Here is a 25,176-nt window from a genome sequence, read left to right as displayed (position 1 = left end):
TTAATTATAGACATTGGTATGTTCTCTAAACCTTTTTAAAGTAATTTGAAATATTACTTGGGGTAGTTACTTTTTGGTATCACTTTAGAAAAACAAGATGAACCACAAATATTTCCTTGTTACCACATCAAAATACTACACTGTATGTAGCATTTACATACAGTGAATTAACTGGTACTTAAAATATGAAACGACATTACTGCCAAATATTTAATTTCTAAATTTTTTTTCAGTAAGTTTTCTTACTATCAAAGTAAATAATATTCTGATGCTAATGAAAACTCCTAAACACCATTTTTTTTCTGGCTCACCTGCTGTTCATCCTCCATGACGTTACTTGCAAATTCAAACACTACGTCGTTCTGTTGGACAACGGCAGCCATAGTAAAGCATTCCCCTTAGATCCACATGAGAGAGTCCCGAACAGGTCCACGGCTGGAGCAGCGGGGTGCAGCGCCGGTTTGCTAAAGCCCCTGGGCAAGACTGCAGTTCCTGCAGACCCAGGCCTCTTCAGAGAATGGAGTGCTTCCGGTTTCCTTGGTTCCTGGACATTCTAGCAAACCGGCACCTTTTCTGAAACAATTCTCTGGGTCTTCTCAGGCCTGAAAAACAAAAGCTTAGGTTAGTCGTGAAAATGCAACCACCTGGCTAAAATGTAACAAGTGGCACAGCGCGGTGTCTCCAAGTATCATTGTTGCTCTGAAGTCAAGTCAGCATGGCTAGTCAACACAGGGCTTTGTTTTTAAAGACATGCTGTCTTTGAAGACTTCATTCCTGAGATAAAATCTCCCCTCATTACTTTTGCTTTCTTCCCCAAGCTAAACTTGAGTTAAAGTACTGAATGTGTGTGTGTGGGGGGGGGGGGGGGGATGTCCAGTAATAATTAGGAAATTTTAAATCCCAGCAGAGGATATATAAAGTTACATTCTTTCCACTAACCAGCAAATCACCTACGTGCACATTAACCACCACTCTTGGAATAATTTCCTAACAGACTCATTTGTCCTTAACAGCAAGGAGCAAGCGCCATCACCTTATATATATATGAAGACAGTTAAAGGTTGTAAACGCTGTTTTACGAGCTTTTTAAAGTGAGCCGAAACTAAAGCCTACTTTTCTGTCCCTGGAAACCTGTGCTGAGTGAAAACGCTGGGCGTTACCATACTGACCCTGTCTTCAGGGGCTTCTTTTTGAATGCACTGAAATGTAGCCTTATCGCTAACACAAGCAACAGGAAGGAAACTGCACTTGACCACGGCACGGCACGGCATGTCAAGTTAGAACATGCAAAGGGCTGCACTTTACAACAGCAGAAAAACAGAAATGCAACTGAGGAGCAAAAACGACCTCACAGAGTTCTGAAAATGCCTGCTAAACATGATTGTATATTAGTGTTTAAAAGGTAAAGCTACCACTAATAAAATTAGAATAGGTGTTAATCACAATCCTATTAAATATTAAATGCTTATGGCCATAAATGTGACATGAAAAGTTGAGGCTTTAAATAGTCATTTTTTTTAAATCTAGTGATTTGAAACAGCTTTTATAATATTAATATAAATATTTCAAAACGATGACAGCCTGAAGTAAAAGGATGTTGACTAATCCTAGCAATTTAATCATAAAGAAACAAGTTTGGGAATAAAGAGACATGGTGAGTCAGTTTCCTGGAAAACTTACATCTAATTAGCAGGAACTAGCCAGGTCAGGTACACTATTTCCTAATTTCTGTCAAACCAACTCCCTGTATATTCCATGTTTTAGAGATCAACACAGATCACTGTGATTGTCATAATTGGAAATCAAAATAAAATAAGGATTAGGAATTCAAATCCGATTTTTACCCACTAAACTCAGTTCCAAGCCAATGGTGTCCAATTCTAACCTACCCCAACCCTTTCAACAGCGATTTAACGATAACATTAAGAAAGTACTTTTTAACACTCTGGTCGTTTTTTGAGCCTAGAGAAGAAAAAAAAATATTTCATGTTTAAATCGAGCACAGGTGTATCAACATAGCTATATACTTGGCCTTGTACAAACATTACTTATTGTTGCCCTTCAATTATTATAGAACCATGCCGGGCGGTGGTGGCGCATGCCTTTAATCCCAGCACTCAGGAGGCAGAGCCAGGCGGATCTCTGTGAGTCCGAGGCCAGCTACCAAGTGAGTCCCAGTAAAGGCGCAAAGCTACAAGGAGAAACCCTGTCTCTAAAAACCAAAAAAAAAATTATTACAGAACCCAATTCCTCTATAGTAACTGCTTTATATGTTCCCCTATACAAGATAGCTTTGTTTCTGCCTCCTTTCTTAACTTCCATTATTCCCATTCCTGGAACCCATTATTCCCATTCCTGGAATGTTCCCTCCCATCTCTGAATCTTATCTTCCCATTCTTCAATGTTTAAATCACATTTGTTTTTCTGAGAAAGGGTGTCATGTAGGCCAGGTTGGCCTCAAACTGGCTATGTAACCAAGGGTGACTTGGAACTCCTGATCCTCCTGCATATACCTCCCAAGTTCCTTCATAAAGTCTCCCAACTTCATGTCTTACCCCATAGAGACTATTCCCTTCAAAGTCACAGCACTACTGCCTATAGTGCCAACTTGACACTAACCACAGTGTCTCACATTTTAAAGTGTTGTTCATTAATTCAACCACATGAATGTTTGCTTGCTGTTCGAAAACCAGTATGCAGGAAGAAAAAAGGAGGAGGAGGAGGAGGAGGAGCAGGAGGAGGAGGAGGAGGAAGAGGAGGAGGAGGAGGAGGAGGAGGAGGAGGAGGAGGAGGAGGAGGAGGAGGAGGACAACAACAAAACTTCTTCTGGGGAAAGAAGCAGAGTTTTAAATTTCTTCTGTACCTACCAAACCTGTGTGCCCACACTAATGACAAGAAGACTCATGTTAATGACAGATACTGTTTTAAATACCTACCATTGAATATTCAAACTATTTCTACCTATATTCTTGATTTAGCATTGAAGTACTTTGGATAAGGAGGAAATTATTATCAACTTCAAACCCAAGAGCAAGAAAATACAAACAGGACGGAGGGATGCTTGTGACATGGAAGTTTTTCTGTAAATGGGTGGGTTCAAGGGTATTCTAAAACCCTTATTATTTCTTATTAAGCACAGAGGACCCATGTGGAGAATCTGTATCAAGTTCCAAAGTGTACTTTTCTCAGCCACATCTCCACAGGGCTACTGTGCTTTACTGACTGACCTTTGGAAATTTCAAAAATAAGGACAAGCAAAGAAAATAGCCTGACCTCATAACACATGACTGACAACCTGTAAAAATAACCCCAAATGGCTGCCCCAAACCACCACCACTCATTCGCAGAGGCAGGAAAGAAAACTTAGCTCCCCCACAGTTTCTGTTCACATGTACAGGGAAGCTCATTAACTCAAATCAGAAGGCAAGCATTTTCTTTAGTTTAATTAGGCCTCTGACGCTCTGTGCCTTCCTCCTCCTCCTCTTCCTCTTTCCTGTGTAGGTATGCTGTGGCTTTAAAGTGGTTCCTGAGGAAAAACCTTTCTGATTCTTAAAGCAGACATATCTTCTGTGGATGTCAAGGGTACTGAAACAACATGGCTCAGCTCTATTAATTTTATTGAGTGACAAAACTGATACCTAACCCAGAAATCAAGTTTTCATTAAAGAGGGGAGGTGCCCAGATCTTGGGTTCCGTGAGCACAACACAGCTAACACTAGAATCTCATTTCTCAAATCAAAACTCAATTACTGTGATATACAGTCTTGCTTCGAAATCCACCTATTCCTTTTGCCTTTACAGTTTAAAACACAGATTTAAGTAAATGTATATATCAAATTTAAGGGGGGGGGGACTCCACTTTCTCATTTTCTCCAAATCCAGCCAGTAAAGTAGCATATCAAGTGCATCTCAGGGTCTCTGAGTCACTGTGTCTAAAATGTCCAAAACAGACACCATGATGTTTCCTTAAAGTTATTTCAGTTCAGAAAAAGATATGGGGCATTAAGATTGAAACAAAGGAATGTGTTCTACCCGAAGACAATTTAAGAACCTCGGGAAATGTTAAACTTGTTTCAAAGCTAGGCATGGAGGCACAGTCTGTAATTGCAGGCAGGAGTTTCAGGCTGGCCTGGGGGACATAACCAGCCCTTATCTAAAACAGCCAAGCAAACAGTAATACCAAACTTGTCTAAATTTACGCATTAATGAATCATATATTCAGGAGCAGTGCTTCTATAATAGTTCTCCAACATGTTTTCACAACATAATAAAGCAAGAAGGAAAAAGGAGAAAACTCTTCATTCACTATAGAGTCACATGCTGCTACCTTATTTACACATTTTTGAGAAGTAATCCAGTCGGGCATCCAAACAAATTCCCAGACTAGCTCTAATGCCCTTCTCCTTTGGAGAGCTATACCACAGAAAAGCTTAGAATTAAGATTCCTAAGCTCTCATCACCCATCTTCACACTTGAGGTAAAGTCATGAAACAAAACAATTACATGAACTCTAGCCTCAGACCACTTGGGTTCTGCCTCTGAGGTGCCCCCCTGAGCAAAGTTTCCATATATTCGATGAGGGCTCGTTCTGTTCAATGAGCATAATAAATGGCAACAAAACCGAGAGCTGTGAAAGTCATCTGTGAAACACTTGTGCAGCTAACGGACTGCAGGCCTAGGCAGGACACCTGCCTAGAGACACTGGCTTCAGTCCCTGGCCCTGCTTTTAAAGAAATAGCCAAATACATGTGCAGGATGTCTGGTCTATGAGCTGAACTCAATAAACATTAGCTTAATTATAGCTCTGAGTATAGTGTGCAAAATATGCAACAGGTGCACCTCAGTTCCCTAATTATTTCTTAAGTCCCATTTCTATAATCACTGAGAGTCTTTCTCCACGATTACTGGCTTGACTCCAACACCATAGCCCATTAGCAACAAAATCTAGGTTGACTCCAGCGCCTAGCACTCTGGTATCCTTTTGATAAATCCAGTGTATAAAGGGTAGGACTTTAAAAATTTACTTATGGGGCTGGAGAGATGGGTCAGCAGTTAAGAGCATTGGCTGCTCTTATAAAGGAACCGGGTTTAATTCTCAGCACCCACATGGCGACTGTCAACCATCTGTTAACTCCAGTCCAGGAAGTATGACAACCTCACCCATCTGGAGCACAGATATACATGCAGGCAAAACACTCATGCATAGAAAAATAAACAAACATTTTTTTTTAAGAACTTAACAGAGTCTAGTTAGGATCCTATCACAAACACAGTGACTAAATTTTAAACACAAAACACTGGTTCACATTAATGGCTGCATTGACTCAATTCAAATTGTTTTTGTATAATTTATTATAAAATATTTCAAATAAAAAAATGAATAGAAACCTGTGGTGATATATTGTGTCCCCCACTGTATTGTGCACCCTAATTAACGCTCTCTGAGGATGAGAGGAAAAAGCCAGCCACTAGAGTAAACACAGAAGTCAGGCAATGGTAGCACATGCCTTTAATCCATCCAGATCTCTGAGTGTTCAAGGCCACACTGGGAACAGAGCCAGGCCTGGTGACACACACTCTGGATTCCAACACGAGTTAACCATAAAGGTCTGGAGGTCTGTACAGACAGACAGAAGTGACAGAGCTTGGCAGGAAGAGGAAGTGATGTAGCTGGGAGCAGAGAGGAAGTGAGACTGCAGGGGCAGAAAGGAATATAGGCGTGGGTATACAGGAAGTAGCTCTCTTTGGAGACTGAGGTGTCAGCGAAGTGAGGTTGGCTGTGGCTTGTCCTATTCTTCTGATCTCTCAGTTTTAATTCTAATATCTGGCTCCAAGTTTTTATTAAAATAAGACCTTTTAGCAATTCATCTCATAGAAACCTGCCAAAATCAATTCTTCATTGAATATAGAGCATAAAATATAGGATTTCTTGAGAAGCATTTCAGATATAAAAATATGAAAATCCATTAAGATTTTTGTTGTTATTGTTGTTGCTTGTTTTTTGTCTTTTTTCGAGACAGGGTTTCTCTTTGTAGTTTTGGTGCCTGTCCTGGATCTCACTCTGTAGACCAGGCTGGCCTCGAACTCACGGAGATCCACCCAGCTCTGCCTCCCGAGTGCTGGGATTAAAGGTGTGTGCCACCACCACCCAGCAAGATTTTTTTAAGCATACTTAATACATTAAGATTTTTTTTAAGCTAGGTGGTGATGGCACATGCCTTTAATCCCTACACTTTAAGTTTGAGGCCACCCTGGTCTACAGAATGAATTGTAGGGCAGCAATAGAAACCCTGTCTTGAAAAACCAGGGGGGGGGGGCGGAAAGATTTCTTAATTTTTTTTTTTTTTTTTTTTTGGAAATTACTATAGTACAAACACATTCTGTGGAAAATGATAAATAAGGAGACTCAAACAAACACAAGGTTTTAGACTAGATCATTCTAGCTCAAGAAGATAAAGGGCATCAGCAGAGGAATGGGCTAATTGAATGGCTAACCAATTATCCAGATGACATTTGTGTTTACAGACACAAGCTAGCAAGGCAGCAGTACCTCAATAAATGGAATTCTGTAATAACTGTACAACAAATACCTGAACAGAAAGCATTCTTACATCAAGCCATGGCTAATGAAGAGACTTTTGCAAAAGTCTTAAAGTATTCTAAGAAAAGCAAGGGTATTTGGAAAAATGCATCAGAAATTAAAGAACACAAGATGAAAAGAGAGAGGCTCCACACAAAAATTAGAACTCAGAAGCAGTAAACCTGCAGCCTATGACCCTGGAATTTGTGTGGCGGGCCACAGCTGGGCTTTGCTCTAATCTGTTTTTCAATATGTTAGAATACTAGGCAACAGAAATGAAAATCAAGTCCGTCATTATCAAACTAAACTGCACAATCTTCTTGAGCTCCAAACACCATCACTCTAAAAATTTTGTAGAATCACAGGTTTGAGAGTTGAAACACACACACACACACACACACACACACACACACACACACACACACACTTATGGCTAACTGAGGACTACACATTCATTGAAAAGGTAAAGAATTTGGACCTAAAGCAATCCAACCTGTCTAAAGACACAGGCAATTAGTAGCAAAGAGAAGACAGGCCCAGTTTCCTCCTGCCCTTCTATCTATACATATAGAACTTCATTTATGTTTTTATCAGCAGAGTATGGGGGCTGGGCATACAGCTCAATGTGCGCCCTTGCATGCACAAGGACCTGAGTTTAATCCCCAGCATCATCAGAAACCAGCATCCGCTGCCGAAGTATTTAACCACACTCTAGTACAGCTATTAGCTGAAATGTCTTGGTAAAATATTCTATGCATCCTCTTGATACTTGGGATCACTTCTAACCATGTATTTAGATGGGACTGAAAGAAAGGTTTGCAGATTTCTCCTTGATTGCTTTAAGCCTTAGTTTTACTATTACTGTTGATACCCAAGTCTACCATGCCATATTCTTACTTTACAGCTTCATTCAGCCTTAAAAATGAGTAGAAAAAAAAATAAATGATAAAAATGTGTAAGCCTTTTTATACCACTATCACAACTTACTAACTCATTACTCTCAGATAATGTTTATTGATGTTGTTCATACTCTTCAAGTGTAGTATCACGGCCATCGTTTACATTAACAAATGTGAACATGGGGATCAAAGATGACTCCGGAGTTCAGAGTGCCTGCTACTTGCAGAGGACCTGGGTTTGGTTGCCAGCACCTACTACAGGCAGCCAACAGTGGCCGGGAACTCTAGTTCCTGGGAACCCATCGCCCTCCTCCAGCCTCTGTGGGCACCAAACACACGTGTGGCTCATATACATCCAAGAAATAAACATAAAATATATAAATCTTTAAAAAGTTAATGTGAGCATGGGAAAAGAAACACGCCACAATGTAATCACCATTATGTACATAGAATTGAATCTCCCCAGACGAGAACAGTATTAGTCTAGTTACCCACAGGAAGGGGGAAAGGAGAATAATTTTATTTATTCAAATCCTTTAGATTTTTTTTTTCTGTGCTTATGAGTGTTTTGCCTGTCTATATGTCTGTGCACCACATGAATGCCTGCTGCCTGTGGAGGTCAGAAGAGGGCATCAGATCTCCTGTATCTGAAGTTATAGATGGTTGTGAGCCACCCTGTGGGTGCTGGGAACACTTGGGCCCTCTGCAAGGACACAAACATTTTAAAACAAACCTCACTCTGAAGCTCTCTCTAAGCCATGTGTCACAGACACAGAATGGGGGAGGGGCACACACTAAAGCTCAAAGTAAACAAACCATATCTCACTGCATCAGGCCTTTCATCATTTAGTTAGAAAAGTGGGTTTGGGGATGTAGCTCAGTGGTAGAGCGCTTTCAAGACCCTAGGTTCGGTCCTCAGCTCCGGAGGCGGAAAAAAAAAAAGTATACCAGGTATGGTAAACTTTAATCCCAGCACTGAGAAGGCAGAGGCAATCAGACTTCTAAGAGTTCAAGGCTGTGGGGCTGGAAAGATGGCTCAGCAGTTAAGAGCACTGACTACTCTTCAAGAGGACCCCGAGGGTTCAATTCCTAGCACCCACATGGCAGCTCACAACTGTCTATAACTCTAGTTCCAGGGGACCCCAACACCCTCACACAGACAACCATAAAGACCAAACACTAATACTCATAAAATAAAAATAAATAAATTAAAAAAAAAAATTCAAGGCCTACCAGGTCTACATAGCAAGCTCCAGGCCAGCTGAGGCTACATAGTAAGTCCCTGTCTCAAAAAAGCAAAATAAATAATAAAATGCTAGGGGCTGGAGGGATTGGAGAGATGGTTCATGAGTTACAAATGCTCACTGCTATCCTAAGAGGACCAACGTTCATTTCCAAGCACTGCTGTGTGGTATACTCATATACATAAACACAAATAAAAATAAAAACCCCTTTAAACTAAAATAAAATGCTTAAAACAAGCCATGGTTGGTACTGGTCTGTAACCCCAATATTTGGGAGTTATAGAGGCTGGAGAGTCTGTTCTAGTCTAGCTTAGACCACATGAGACCCTGTCTCAAGAAAACAAAAAACAAACAAACCTTTGAATCCTAAGCTTTTAAAAAAATTAACCTTTTAATTTTTTTCAAATACTCAATGGAATACAAAATTGTCTCTGCGAGGGGAGAAATAAAACCAAGTTTCTGTAATTTGTACCATACCACCTATGTGGCCACCAGCTTGGTTTTGTTCGTTTCTTGGAGACAATGTTTTCCTACGTGGCCGTGGCCTCCCTCGAACTCAGGGTCCTTCTTACCCTTTACATCTGTCTCTGAAGTGCTGGGACCTCGGGTGTACACAATCACTCTTGCCTCCCACGTCTTTTAAGTAGCTAGCCATTCGGTATAGCTACTTACTATTGGGCATCTGTTCATTTAAATCAACCGCCTTTATGTTAGTCATTATTTAACTAGGAAAGGAGGACACTAGACATTTTAAAATTGAGAGACAGCACAGGGGAGTGAGGCGTCCATAACTTCACCCAAACTGATTTTACTACCATACAAATACGGCACAAATGGCGGCTTTGCATATGAAGCCTCAGACAAGGTTCTGGTGACCCAGCCAAAGCTGAAGCAGGTCTTCTTCCAATCAAATTCACCTTAGCTTTTTCCAATCAAATCAACTATGTTCATTTTAAAGACATCAGTATGATCAAACCAACCTGGCTGACTTTCTACACTTTTGCCTTTCTGCTGACACCCAGAGGAGTAGTCCAGGCCTCGGAGGGAGGCTGCCATTACTCCCCACACCTGAAATTCCAGTTCTCTCACATACTTCTCCACTTTCCATTATTGGCCACTCAGCCTGCCTGGTATCAGGTTACAGTCAGGCAGCATTTATGGTACCTGAAAAGCCAACAGATCTCATACCTAGACCTGTTCATACCTGTGGTCTCAGGATTAACTCTTTCTGAACACGTTCTGAAACAGTGAGAATTTAAAAGAGAAACCGTGAATGATAATCATAAATTTAGTCATGAAAAAAATTAAATTCCTTTTTTAAAAAGGCTGAAAGTTATCACCAAAACATTAAACCATGCTTTATTATGCCAATTAACCGTCTAAGGAATTTTCTTCTGTCCAGGACCTAAAACCTGAACTCTGACAAAAAAAAAAAAAACATCTACCCAGAGAATGCAAACATGTTAAAAATGTCCTTATCAGCAAAACCTGTTCAGGCAATTAAACATGTTTCCCTACAACAAACAAGAATTAACTTGCAAGAAATCTGTATTCCACTTCTGTGGCTGTCTATTCCTCTGGTTAATATTTTCATTTTAGGAAACCAGGCTCTAGCGCCATGGTTTTCTCATCGGAGAGAATAGCTGATTCCCATCAGTAACACTTGGGCTTTGGCACTGACTGAGTGAGGAGAGCCAGAGAATGTGCTTAACCTCCAGAGCCAGGTGCCCCTCCACAATAATCCCAGCATTTGCAAGTTAGACACCAAGCCTGGGGTACAAATTGAGATCCTCTTTTTAAATTGAGTGGGGGTGGGGGTGGGGGTGGACTTAGTCAGTAAAGTGAGCTCAGTCTCCAGAAACCACACCATGTGTGGTGGCGCCTGCTTGCAATCCTGGTGCTGAGGAGACAGAGGGGGATGATCCTCGGTGCCTGCCAGCCAGCCAGTCTAACCTAATTGAGCTCCAGGCCAATGAGAGACCCTGTCTTATGGCTGGGGAATCCTTATAATCCCCCTCATGACTAACCGGCACCTCAGCTTCTAAAGTCAGTGAAAATAGAGCCTCTGCAGCACCGAGACCACAAAGACTGGAGATGGGAAAGCGGAGGCCTGGGCTTAGTAGTACAGGACACACAGCTGAAATACTAACAGTGGGGCGGTGGTGGACACCCTGAACCCCAGCACTTGAGAGGCAGAGGCAGGCCAGCCAGATCTACACAGCGAGTTACACGGAGAAACCCTATCTTGAAAAACAAAAAAAACAAAAAAAAATTTACAATTATATTTGAAAATACTGACAGTGTTTAAAAAGCATGTGTATAACTCTATTTTCCTATTTATACATCTTAGAAGCAAACTTCATTGTAAGTAATCTGAAGATTTGTGACATATATGGGCTAAATTTTTTAGGACTTTCATCTTTTAAAATATAAGGACTCAATTTTTAAATCACTTGAATCCCTGTCAGCTACACTAATTAAAGCCCAGCTCCTTAAACAATGGGGATCCAGGGACAGAGTGTGAGGGTCCTAAACACCTTGCAACAGTAAAAGATCCCTTCCCTCCACATTTTGTTTCTGAGACAGGGTTTCACTTAGTGTGTTCCAGCTGGCCTGGAACTCGCTATGCAGACTGGGCTGGGCTTGAACTCAAAGACCCACCTGCCTCTGCCTCAGCCTCTGCCTCCCGAGTGCTTCAATTAAAGGTATGCACCACCACTGTGGGAGATAAAAGGTTCTTAGATATCCAGCGACCAAAATCTAACTCATAACCAAATGTGTAATGAGTCTAAGATGTTTCAGGAAGCACACATTCATGCTGCATCATGGAATGTCACTGCAGCTTTGGAACATACAACATGCCTACTCTGCACCGTGTACGTCACTACACTATGAGATGTTGTGAACACTGCCTGCAACCTTAGCTCAGACTCAAGACTACTGTACGTTATCAACTGCAAAGTTTTTTTTTTAACATGTTTTGTGTTCTTATAGAAACATAGGTTTAACTATAGAAAACAAAGACTTTTAGTGTCTAAGTATCAAATTAATATATATTGGGTTTGTTTTAGAATGTTTGATTTTTAAAATTGCTACATGTGCTGATTTGAGTTTTATTAAAAAAAAAAAATGTTCACTGAGGTCAGGGAGATTGCTCAGCAGGTAAGGAAACTTGCTATCAAAACTAATGACAACCTTTAATCCCTGAAACCTGAAGGTGGAGAGAACCAACTCCTGCAAGTTGTCCTCAGACCTTTACACATAAGACCTTTACACATAAGCCATGGTGCACACTTACGCACGTGTATGCACACACACACACCAGTAAAAATTTTAAATGTTAAAAAAATTCAATAAATTTTATCTTAGGATTAAGACAGAATTCCCAACAATTGGAAATAGCCCTAAGCATGCTTCTGCCATTTTTGTACCACGTATTTATTTATATGAAGCAGTACTCTCTGCTTTCTTAATTATAAAATTAAAATCAAAATATCAATCAACTCTGAAAAATGTCAAAGGTGTTTTATGCCCTATAGTATCAAATATTCAGCCAAGATTTAATTATTTCATGTAAAAATAAACAGGTAATCCTCATTGGCATGTAAATTTGTCTTTAATAAATGATAAAATTGTGTGTGTATATATATGTATACACACACACACACACACAAAAGAATTGTTCTATTTAATTTTTTACATTCATTTAGTGTGTACAGCCTGTGTGTGGTTGGGGTGTCAGTGAACAGCTTTGCAGGAATTGGTTCTCCCTTTCATTATGTGGATCCCGTGGAATGTACTCAAGTTGGTAAGCTTCGCAGCAAGCATCTCTACTCACTGGACCTTACAAAATAATTCCTGATGATTCCGTATCAGTAAATGTTTGCTTTGGACACCTATTTTTACATAGGCATATAATCAGGGGTCAATGTAAAAATTCTTATGAGAAAAGTGGCCGTAATTAGAAAATTTTCAGGAAGCCCTAAAGTGCTTTGGTGACAAAGGCTGAGGTTTTCTCCAGGAGGAAATGGTTAGCTACCCTCCTTGGATGTCTATCTAGAGCTAATCAAAAGACCTCAGACGTCTATGTTCAGAGGCACCTCTACTATGATGGACTCAGGAGTGAGCGATTCATGAATATTGACTGAATTTACCTAAGGGCAGTACTGTGGAAAATACAGGAAAGTAATGCACTGCCCTTGGTCTAGGAAGTTTACAGTGTAGTTCAGGAAATAAGATGAAGACAGCTGAACCCCAGCAGGCAATATCTGATTGTTAATAAAGCAGGTCAGTGATGTATGCTTGCAGCCAATCCAGGGGTTTTCAAGCAGGGCTCTAACTACAGAGCGGGGTCCTTGTGCTCTCACAGCCGGTGCAAGTCCCACTAACCTGGGACTGCTGTTCAAAAACAACAAGAATAGCTGTGACCAGCACTGCACGGATGATGTCAAAACTGCCAGCTTCGGTTCCCTGGGGTAAGCTACTCTCCTCTAACCCTTTGTCAATGGCACAGAAACTCTCAACAAACGTTTTTCAAGTCTTAGGTTATGGCAAAAAAAAAAAAAAAAAAAAAAAAAGTAAATAAACAAAAACTCGCTTCACTGATGAACTGTGTTTTGTTCTCTGTCTACGAGAACAAAGGCAAGCAGAGGGATGGTAGTACACACCTGAAATTCCAGCCCCAGGAAGGCAGAGGCATGAGGAGGAGGCGATTACGAGGCCAACGTGGAGCACATACTGAGTTCCTGTCTCTATGGCGCTGCTCGCCTACTCTCCCAGCCTAGGCTACACCGGAAGTTGAAGGCCATCCTAAGTAGTATACTTAGACCGTATCGCAAATAACTTCAACAGCAGCAAAAAGCTAAGCGGGTGGTGCTGGCCCGTTCCCCAGCTACTCAGAAGCCTGGCAAGAAGACAAAAGCTGAAGCTTGAGCTACAAAGCGAGGTCCAGGCCAGCCTGGCAGGCAACTCACTGAGACCCAGCCTCAAAACCTGTAAAAATAATTAAAAATACAAATCATTTAAAAGAGGGCTGGGTTCTCTGGCATAGGACTTGCTCAGTATGTGTGAGGCCCCATTTTAATCCCCATTATCACCAAACAATTCACACACTAATTAATTGTTTTAAAGTTATGAGAAGGAAATGGAAAATGACAAGGTTTTCTCCCTTCCTTCCTTCCTTTCTTTTTGAGACAGGGTCTCGATGTTTAATCCTGGATGGTCTGGAACTCACTATGTAGACCAGGTTGGCCTCAGATTCACAGAGAGCCACCTGCCTCTCTGCCTCCTGAGTTCTGGGATTAAAGGTGTGCACCACCACCACACCCAGCCAAGATTTTCTAAAACATGACTATTACATTCTTTGTACAGGCTGTTCAACTAAACACCAAAATAACCTTCATTCACATGGATAGCAGTAAAAATGAAATATAGAAACTAGCTGCATCTGTGCCTGACTATATGTTGTCAAGTTGAATTAAGTATTTTGAGTAGATTCAATAAAGCAAGATGATACCCATGGCAGAATCCATTTTCTTCGCTACTTAATCCCGCCCGCTATCACCAGCATCCAGGAAAGCTTCACTTCTAAGGACACAGCTCAGTGGAGGGCGCTGATCATTCATCATGCATGTACAGAACCCTGGCTTTGATCCCCGCCCCACAGAAAAAGGGGAGGAGGAGAAGAAAAGAAAGGAAGAAGGAAGAAGTGCTCCTTTTAATTATTTTTTTACAAATAAACCGTAAAGCAAGTTGTAGAGGGGACAGAGTCTAGTTCCTTAATCGGCTTGTTGATTTGATTCCAGAATAGAGCTATCAAGTGGATATACGCACCTATGCTAGACTTAGGTAAAATCTGAGTGCTGGATATACAAAAATAAAGGCAACCAAGGCATGATCTTTGTCCTTGGGCAGTTTGGGGGAGATAAATACTTGTGAGATGAAGAAAACTTTAAAAGTTTTAGGAAGCCCTTAAAGTGCTTCGGTGACAAAGGCTGAGGACTACTTCATCAATGACAACTCCCATCTTATCTTCCCAAGCTCACAGACTGTGGGAGACAAGGAGCCAGGGTGATGCTGACATCTGAATTAAAAAAGGGGCGGGCAGTCCTAGGAGAGGACAAATTTTTCCATGGGGAAATGAGATCATCTCACCTCCTAGGTTATCTTCTGCGATTTTTGTGAGTATGGATAGATTTTCCACATTTATGACACAATGGAAACCAAGAAAATGTTAAAAGGCATACAAAAAAAATGCAACCATCTACTCTGCTACAATAAAATCAGAAAAGTACATTTTTTTCTTTAAACATTTTCCTCCGTTGTTTGAAATTACATACACTTGGTAAGGTTTAGCATAGTGGTGCACACCGTTATTCTACAGGGACAAGTGGATCTCTATGAGTTTGAGGCCAGCCTGGTCTACAAAGAGAGTTCCAGGACAGCCAGAGCTATGTAATAGAGAACCACTGTCTCAAAAAAAATAAATAAAAGTAAATAAATAAATGTACTCATAAGCCCCAAGTCTCAGTAAGAGGTCCTGCCTCAAAAAACGATGGTTCTGTAGTGCAGGGGTCGTGGCCCATTTGCCTAGCACGTGTAAGCCCTGGGTTTAGTTCCCAGCTCTAAAAGTAGAAAGCATGGCTCCTAAGAATAACACCAAAGTTGACTTCTGCCCTACATGTACATGTACACTTCACACACATGAGCACACATATGAACTCCTGTGCATGCATATACAAAGTGAACAGTTCCTTAGGAACAATACCTCTGGCTCCTAAGGAATGCCACCAAGGAATGGCACGCACGCACGCACATGCACACATACACTCACATTAGGATATACTTGAGCTTAGGGTGGTGGCACATGCCTATAATCCCAACACTTAGGAGGCTAAGTCAAGAGGATCATGAGTTCAATGCCAGCCTGGGTACATATAGAGAAGCTCAGAAAACAAAACAAAACCACAAAAGGAACATCTTTTAAATGTGTAAAACTTGTATTTTATTATCAAGTCCTGTATGTAATGTCCAGTGGCCACTATATATCCATAAACTTCATGTAACACAAAGAAGCCTACATACCCCTATAATCAACAAGTATAAAAGTTTAATGAAACAAGTTTCATGCTTAACTGGGCTCCCTAATGGGAAATTAAAGCAGCAATTGTACATCTGTGTCTCTGTTCCTCTCTTCGTGGTTTAACTGACAGGAAGCAGAGAGCAAGATACAGCATACAAACGTCAAGTACTTCCTGCCTTCTCTGCTGCATCTTACTTTATAAATAGTTCAATTGCCTGTGTGAAAATATAGTAAAGTACATCAGAAACATAAAAAGGACAAAGAGACAATAAAAGTGTTTCGGTGTTGAGATCTAAGATTCAGAGATCTAAGAGTCACACAAAAGAACATGTTCAAGCCCTTTGACGTATTCCTAGGGATGAATACCAAAGATCAAAACCCTGTGGCCAGGCTCGGTGGCTCAGGCCTGTGACCCCAGCTACTCCAGAGCCTAAGGAGGACTGCTGCAGAGCAAGAGGAAACCCAGGCAATTTAATAAGACCCTGTCTCAAAGAAAAAAATTACAAAAAGGACTGGAGCTACTGCTAAATGGTAAGGTACTTGTCCAGCATGCAAAAGGTCCTGGGTCCACGGGGTAGAAAAAAAATGTTTTAAACCACATGATGAATAAAACAGCAGAGCATGCCTTCAATCTATTTTCCTGTCTCAAGAGTTTGTCTACTTCATGAGTGACATCTGCTATCCTCCCTAATCCTAGCTCTACATACCAAAAAGACAGGGGAGGCAGAGGCAGTTGGATCTCTCTAAATTTGAGGCCAGTCCGATCTTCGTAAAGCATTCTAGGTCAGCCAGGGCTACATAGTGAGCCTCTGTTTTTAAACAAACAAATAAAATAGATAAGCCTGTAGCTCAGAGGTATCTAACATGGTGAGCAAGATATAACATGACTACCTCTTAAAATGACTCAGTAACACAGGACTGATTAATTTGCCACTTTAACCATTGGGGTTTGGTTATTTGTTCTATGGTAGGTTTTCATACAATCCGGACTGTTTTCCGACTCTATGCAACTGAAGATGACCTTGAACTTCATATCCTGTAGTCCACCTCCAGACAGGTACTCTATCAACTAAGCTAAACCCAGACTGTTGGTTATTTTTATACGCCTTTTGTAAGACTTAGATTATTATCTGTGACCCCAACCCCCAACAAACTACCTCCACTTTTCCCAAGGAACAAGTCAAAAACTTGGTTCTGAAATTTAGTTATGTATCTTCCATCAACTAGACATATACCAAGCAAAACTGTTCTCAGTAAATAAATTCAGCTACTTCGAGCTATTCTAAGCTAACTACCAATTAACTGAAATAAATACAGGTGCTCAGTTGTTCATCACGCCTTCCAAACTAACAATCTTTACGAATGATCAGAACTCATCACTCATGCCTCCTGTTCTAAATAAACATGGGTAGACAAATGCAGCTACCTCTATTAATATTGGTCAATTCTTACCCAGCTATAAATATAATCTACCTCAATTATAACTTTATCAGACTTTAAAAAGGGCTATATTCTAGGCCATTGTCTAAAAATGACGTTGTTCATATCACATAAGCCCATTGAGAGCACCCTGTGGCTTTTTTTTTCCTACGAGAATTTAACATATACTTATTATTTCGGTTTAAGTAAGGCACTATGTTCCTAAAGTACAAAATCGTATAGGTTGGTATGAATATAGTTTCATTTTTACCTAATATTTTCAAATGGAAGGCTAAAGCTCATTCTTTTCAATGGCCATTAGTGCCTTAATATTAATTAATTCTAATGACTACCCCCAATTTGAACCTGAATATTGGGCTGGAGGAATAGCTCAGTGGTACAGCATTTACTTAGCCTATGTGAGGCTGAGAAGTGTGGGAGGGAGACAGGAGAGAGAATGAGAACAGAAAGGCTAAGGATATAGCTCAGCGGTAGACTGACTTGCTTGGAATGTGCAAGGCCCTAGGTTTGATTCGCAAGCAATACAAATAAATAATAAAATCTGTGTGTATGTATGTATGTGTGTATATATGTGTGTGTAACATATATATATATATATATATATTCTTCTAACATTTTATAACAAGCTTAAGAAAAATTTTAAATAAACACAATGTATAAGGAATCTTTAAGCATCAAACATTCCCTAGACTTAGGTGATTAAAAACATATTAAACCACACTAAGCCAATTTATAGTTACTGGACTTTCATTATAATAGATATTTCAGATGTCCAAAGTAACTTACCTTCAAAGATGCCTCTCACAAATAGTGTTCTGACTTTGCAGAATATAGACAGAATACATTTCCTTGGAGGCTTTAACAGAAAGACTAAGTGTCTAAATGTAATAGTCTCTTTCAAACCTTCCTAAAATACTTCTTTAATTCAAACCGAAACTTTGTTTTTCTTATGATGCTATGGACTGAAGCAGGCCACCTGCATGCTAGGCAAGCAGTCTACCATAGAGCTGCACCCCTGGCCTCTCCAGTCTGAAACTATACAGCAACTCAAAGTTCTTCCAATTAAGAACACAATAAAGAAATGTAAACTAGGTGTGGTGATGCTTTGCCTGTAATCTCAGGACTGGGAAGCAGAGGTGGAGAATTCAAGGCTAGCCTGAGCTAAACAGGGAGATCCTGTCTCAAAAAAAGAAAAAAAGAAAGAGCCAAACAACAATACAAGGGGTGGCTGTGGGGAGATGACTCAGGTTGAGAGCACTTGCTGCTCTTCCAGAAGACCTAGTTCAGCTTCCAGCACCCGTGTTGGGTGCCTTACAACCACCAGCAACCCCAGGCCCTAGGGTATCAGACACTTCTTTTTTATAAAAAGGAAAAGGAATTTTAAAAGCAAGAAGAACTTAAAATGTACTGAGAATTGACCTACTATGAGTTTATTTAAAGGTTCGTTTCACCTATTGCTATAAAGCACATTAAAATGACTGATACCACTGCTAACTCCTTTTCTGTTCAAATTAAAGCCCGCAGGCGGGTAAAGCATCAGCAGCTTCCTCTGCCTTCGAGCTTCCCTTTTTTCTCAAGGCAGAGACACAGACACTCAGGCCTGACACTTTCACTTTCCTTGAGAATGCTGATTTCTTCATCGAGTGCCCCAAAATACAAAAATACTCCATGGTAAAGTCACATTTGGCATAAACTTTAAGAAAATTAAATTCCTGCCATGTGACTTTTGTGGATATGCCATCATCTACTTATCCAACCCCTAATTTTTGAACAACTGGATCATTTCCAACATTGCACTACTGGAGTGATTCTGCAAAGGTAGTTATTTCTCAGATCCACAGGAACCTGGAAACCTCCTCAGCGCTTCATTAGGTCAAATCCAGCCTCACTGTACCACCTGAGTGTCGGTTACAGCTGCCTTCTCACTGCCTCGGCATGTGCGGTGTTGACGGGTATGTGCGGTGTTGCTGCTGCCAGAGGAGAGGCGGCGAGAGCTTGCCAGGCCTCAGAGTGAGGCAAGGCTGCGCGGCCACACCATCCCACCCGCGTGTTCACCAGCTAGCTTGTGAGAGTTGACGGCTCTGTAGGAGGTTTTTTTTTTTTTTGGTTTTTTTTTCGAGACAGGGTTTCTCTGCATAGCTTTGCGCCTTTCCTGGAGCTCACTTGGTAGCCCAGGCTGGCCTCGAACTCACAGATCCGCCTGGCTCTGCCTCCCGAGTGCTGGGATTAAAGGCGTGCGCCACCACTGCCCGGCCGAATTTTGTTGTTTTAAGTGCACGAGTGCTTCACCTGCGTGTATGTCGGCGCGCCACAAGTCTGCCTGGTGCCAGCGGAACCCAGAAGGAGTCAGATCTCTTAGAACTGGAGTTACAAATGGTGGTGAGCTGCTAGTGGGTGCTGGGAATCAAACCCAGGGACTCTGGAAGAGCAGCCAGTGCTCTTAAATTCAATCCCAGCACTAACATTTTTTAAAGGCAATTTCACCTAATGCTCTTGATGAACAAATAAAAGCTATTTATTTTTTTTTTAAATTATCTATTCCCTTAGTCTTTGCGAAGTCTTCACATATCTCAATAAAAAAGGTTAATTCAAGAACTCTTGAACTCTTGGAAGGGCAGTAAAGAATATTTTCAAACTAGAAATACTTTAATGTCATCAACAAGAAAGACTAAATACACTGGTACAGAAAGAGAAGGCAAAGGTAAGCCGAAGAAAAAGTAACTTCATTGAGTTGAATGAAATAAGCAAATCACTAGAGAAAAATGTGATTCTATTTACACAAATTTCAAAGGAGTAAAACTATAAAAGAATTATCATAAAAGTCATACCAGGCAGTGGTGGCACACACCTTTAATCCCAGCACTCAAGAGGTAGAGTCAGGCCAGCCTCAGAGTAGAGGCCAGCCTGGTCTACAGAGTGAGTTCCAGGACAGCCAAGGCTGTTACACAGAGAAACTCTTGTCTCAAAAAACAAAACAAGCCGGGCGGTGGTGGCGCACGCCTTTAATCCCAGCACTCGGGAGGCAGAGCCAGGCGGATCTCTGTGAGTTCGAGGCCAGCCTGGGCTACCAAGTGAGCTCCAGGAAAGGCGCAAAGCTACACAGAGAAACCCTGTCTCGAAAAACCAAAAAAAAAAAAACAAAACAAAAAACCAAACATCAACAACAACAAAAAACCCTCCTTTTATAGTTTTACTATACAAAGTTACATTTTGACTATACTGGACCATGTGGTTTCTCAACCTAGAAAATAACTACTTTTAGTTACATTTAGATTTTTCAAACTGTACCATCCAGCTTTGCATAAATACAATGCTTAGTTTATAACTAAGCATCTAGCATATAGATGATGCATCATGTAAAGCTATCTTGCTATCTTGAAAGTAGCTTACAGAAGATAGGATGATATATCCAAAGAAAACACAAAGTGAAAAATTTAAAAAAAAAAAAACAAAAAACAAACAAACAAAAAAAAACCTCTATGTAGTCCTGACTGTTCTGGAACTCACCATGCATTACCACACCTGGCTCAAAAAAAAAAAAAAAAAAATACAGCACTGTGGCCCATGTCATCCCAGCATTTAGGAGGTAGGGTCAGAGTTCAAGTTTATTCCCCTCCCTACTACACAGTGAGTTCAAAGCTTGGAACCAGTGTCAGCACGTATTTGAGCCATAAATGAGGCAGCTGAACAATCTTCAGTCAACAATTCTAATCTTAAGATTCAATTTGCACTTCCCTTCAACCTTATAAAGAGAGAGCAGCAGGATAACTATCAAGTCAGTCTCCCGGCCCCCTCCCCACACCTCCCTTTCTGCCTTCTCTGTAAGGCCTACCTTTTAATCACAGTAAGAAAGGGACAGCCAAGCATGGTAGCACATGCCTGTAATCCCAGCACTTGAAAGCTGAGGCCAAACAGAGTTCAAGACCAGCAGCATATAGCAAGACCCTATCTCAAAACAAACATGAAAAGAAACCGATATACATGACCAATGTCTATTTTAAATGTAGCAACTTCTCAATTTTAAGAAATCAAATTCTTCTATTTAGTAAATATGTTCTTAGTTTGCTTATTTGCCCCTTGATTATTCTCTTATGGATCACTAGCCTTAAAAAGAAAAAGAAAAAAGTAAGAAGGTGTCATTAGAATTGTTTTGTTTTGTTTTGTTTTCCAGGCCAGACTTGAAGCAAATACAGCCTTTGCTTAGTCAAAGGCCAACCAAACCTGCACTATGCAAACAAAGATGATGGAGAAGGCCCACGCAGCTGAACTGTGGAAATGTCCGCCTTTCTTACGAGACGACAACACTGAGATCTGCTAACACCAAGATTAAGAAGTAAGTAATACCCCTCTTGCCTTCCCTTTCAAATCTACTCGGAAAGCTAGAGCCGATCGATCCTCAGCCCACTAGCTAGAAACTATCTGGGTCACTAATAAATGACAGTGGATTTGATTTCCAAAAATTCTTCCTAATCATTACATGCTCAAATTTGACTTTTACCCAAATGATAGTTTCATGAATGTTTTAGAAGTAAAATATTGCTGTACAGCCAAATATAACAGTGTTAGTGATGACAAATAATTCAGGAAAAGACTGGGCCACCTCCTGTTAACGCAAGTTTTTTAATTTTTTTAATTAAAAAAAAATTTAAAACAGTAGTAAGAGGAAGGCCTCACCTCACTCTCCTGTTCTCTACACAAAACTGAAACAGTACCCAATTCCTTCAGCTACGGTTTCACTTCTGAAGTTGCTACCCAAAGCAAGTTCATGTGAACATAAGGCTGCTGTTCTTGAACGCTGAATGAATCAGTCCCGACTGTCTTCCTCAGCACTGAAAACACACTTCTGCCACCGAAATGTCTGCTCACTTTAGAGTGCCTCTGCTTGGCTTTTACACCTCTCTTTGGTTTTCAAAATGAAATATTTAGTGTAATTCATTAACTTAAAAAAAGAAAACAAAGCATAGAATGGTCGGTGAGCAACACTTAGGACTAAATTGACCCAAGCTTTCATACTTAATTAAAAACCGTAATAAAGCCACTGTTCCTGGATTTTTTTTTTTTCAACATCTGAAGCTCATGAGCAATACAGTTTACTGAAGAGTCACTTCTCAGCTGGTCCGACAAAGACAATTCGATTTATTTTAATTAAAACTTGATCTAGTGTACTTTAGGGGAGGGAAGGAGAGGGGGGAGTTTCTTTATCTGAAGTTAGAGGAGGGGAAAATACCAAGCACATAAAAACACAAAATGCTGGAGGGGAAGAGCGAGGACTTTTCAGCCTCTGAATGCTTTGTTGCCTGTAGTTGTGAAGTGTAATCAGGCATGTGACTCACTACACATATTTTACCAGAGTTAAAGAATACATTCAGCCACGTTCTGCCACAGGTAAGAACCGCCTCCGTTTATTAGCCCCAAAATAGCCAGAAGCAAAGAACAAAAATCACAAGTTACCTTTAAACTTTTCTTCAGGTTTCGTCCTCTGGGCTTAAGACTGAAAAGCAATCCGGCAAGTTTTGTGCTGCTAAAATGGCTCCTGGAGATTGGGGAAGTGGTGTCTGCTTCAGCTTATGACTCACACACGAAACTAAGTGTTTCTAAGGGCGGCACGCCCATGTTGCTGTGGACCCAATTATTCTGCTAGGTCAAACATGCAAATGCACAGGTAAAAAACGGGGAAGAGGCATGCGACCCACCGGAGAGAGACCAGAGCCAAGGAGCAAAATCTACCCGTGTAAACTGCCACATGCTAACTGCCGTATTTTAAAATTAATACTATAAAACAGAATGGCAAGCTACAAGAAAGTAAAATTAACCACCAAATCAATACAACTACTATAAAAGGAATTAAGTGAGAGGATGAAAAGAGAGAAGGAACTCTGTCTCTTACCGTAGCAATTGAAAAGGTGCGTCTAGCCTAGCTACTCATTAACTCTCCTAGGACGGGATATATGGCTATGTAATCTGGAAAAGCTAGCAGACTGTAGTACCAGATGCAGACTTATAGCTTCTCTAAACAGATAAAATTCACTAGAAAATCCAAAGTTCAGTGGAGAAATAAGTGTCAATTAATGTGGCTAAAATAACTTAAAAATTCATGTTAGAAAGTCCAACACAGGATTGTAAGTAGAACTGAAAGACTGATAAAAATACTTTTTTAAAGTTACCAAGGAAATCATAGTTCATTTCCAAGAGAGCCACAGCGTTACCCGTGGAACAAAACTTTCTGCATTCTAAGTACCAGGCCCCTTCTCCAACACTACACCTGCTAATCCAACGAGCGAATGGCTACAGCAATGTCCTCCAGAACACCATCTGGTACTCAAGCCACCAAAACATCACCACACCATTTACCCTGGCCCCTTGGTGAGCATATTTTAATTTATTCAAACAAATTAGTTAATCAAGGTGGCCTATTTATTTCACTGAAGAGTTCTTTTTTCCTAAAGTATTCCCTAGGGCTTAATAAATTATTTTTTAATTATGAAAAAGAATAAATCACTTTTGACTGCCAAATGTCCTATTAGCTCACTTAATTCAGAATGAATATTCAGAAGCCATACACCCAGGAACAAGGTTCTCTGACAGTTAATGGAAGTCCACTGTTCACTGGAAAGCCCCCAACTCATTTCCACAGCTGAAACATTTTGGGCAATAACCGTGTAAACCCAATTTGATTTTTAAAAGATAATTAGAAATAAAAATTATAAAAAGTAAAAGGATGATATGAAAATAAACAAATAGCAACATTAATTTTTTTTCTTGATGACAGAAAATTTTGCAAAAATACAACCTGGAACGGGGGATGGGAAGAGGACTTTGGCAGTAATGTGCTCGCCTCACAAGCATGAGAACTTGAGTTTGGTGCCCATCACCCAAGTGAAAACCTGGGCCTTGGGTGGGGATGTAGCTCCACAGTCAAGTGCCTGCCTAGCACGAATAGTGGCCTGGAGTTCAATGCCTAGCCGAGCAGGGGAGATAGGAGGACCTCTGGCCAGCTAGCCTAGCCTAATCTACCCTGCCTCAGAAACAAGATGGGTGGCTCCTGAGGAACAACATCCTGTGTTGACTTTTGCCCTACACATGCAGGTGAGCACACACAGGAACATAGAAAGTGCTTGGAACAGAGTTCAGTACCACACACGTGTAACTCCAGCTACTTTGTCTGAGGCGGGGCAATGCAAGGCTGAATCAAGCCCTGCAAGTTCAAGAACGGCCTTAGCTACATAGCAAAGCCCTTCCTTTCCTTTCCTTTTTTTTTTTGGTTTTTCAAGACAGGGTTTCTTGAAAAGTTTTGAAGCTCATCCTGGAATTTGCTCTGTAGACCAGGCTGACTTCGAACTCACAAAGACCCTCCTGGCTCTGCCTCCCGAGCGCTGGGATTAAAGGCGTGCGCTGCCAGGCCCACCCACAAAACACTGTCTTTAAAACAACAACACAGGATTGAGGGTATGCCTCAGTGGTAGAATACCTGCCAAATATATACAGTGTCCAATCCACAACACTGGAAAAAAAATCCTTAGGGCTAACTCTAGGACAGCAAACCACATACCAAGCATGTGTGAAACATGGGGTTCACGATGCGCACACACACTCAGGTTTGACACCATAGCCATCTTGAGAGGTCAATTAAGTTGTGCACACATGTCCCATAGGTACATTATAATATACTATCCTGAGGTTAGGATTAGTATGTTTCCAAAATAGTGAAAATCAGGCACAGTAATGCGTGCCTAAAATCCCGACTCAACTAGCCAGCACGCTTAAGACCAGCTTAAGCTATTTAGACCCTGTACTGGCAATACAACGCAGGTCAGCAAGCATTTGACCAACTAAGAACTGCCTAAACCTGCAACTACTACTTTTATACATTGTCAGTAGGTAGGGAAAATGATATACCTACTTTAGAAGACACTGGCGGTTTCCTAAGAAGTT

The 25,176-nt window shown here is 40.8% G+C and overlaps 1 protein-coding gene across 7 annotated transcripts in view; it reads right to left on the bottom strand.

The window, feature by feature from the left end:
- The window catches only part of Elf1 (E74 like ETS transcription factor 1), a 104,040-nt gene that overhangs the window by 39,444 nt on the left and 39,420 nt on the right, over positions 1 to 25,176 (bottom strand). For 4 of the 7 annotated variants that reach the window (XM_076545439.1, XM_076545440.1, XM_076545438.1 and 1 more), the window contains exon 2: positions 312 to 602. In XM_076545439.1, the coding sequence (XP_076401554.1) occupies positions 312 to 383 (72 nt within the window). In that variant the 5' untranslated portion in view covers positions 384 to 602. Of the gene's footprint in view, positions 1 to 311; positions 603 to 22,695; positions 23,448 to 25,176 lie in introns of those variants that run through there. The other 3 variants (XM_006989548.4, XM_006989547.4, XM_006989546.4) reach the window with 2 other exon arrangements.

Source organism: Peromyscus maniculatus, chromosome 9 (assembly GCF_049852395.1).
Source record: "Peromyscus maniculatus bairdii isolate BWxNUB_F1_BW_parent chromosome 9, HU_Pman_BW_mat_3.1, whole genome shotgun sequence".
In the NCBI taxonomy this organism is placed as follows: domain Eukaryota; kingdom Metazoa; phylum Chordata; class Mammalia; order Rodentia; family Cricetidae; genus Peromyscus; species Peromyscus maniculatus.
This window is presented reverse-complemented; position numbering and strand designations above follow the sequence as displayed.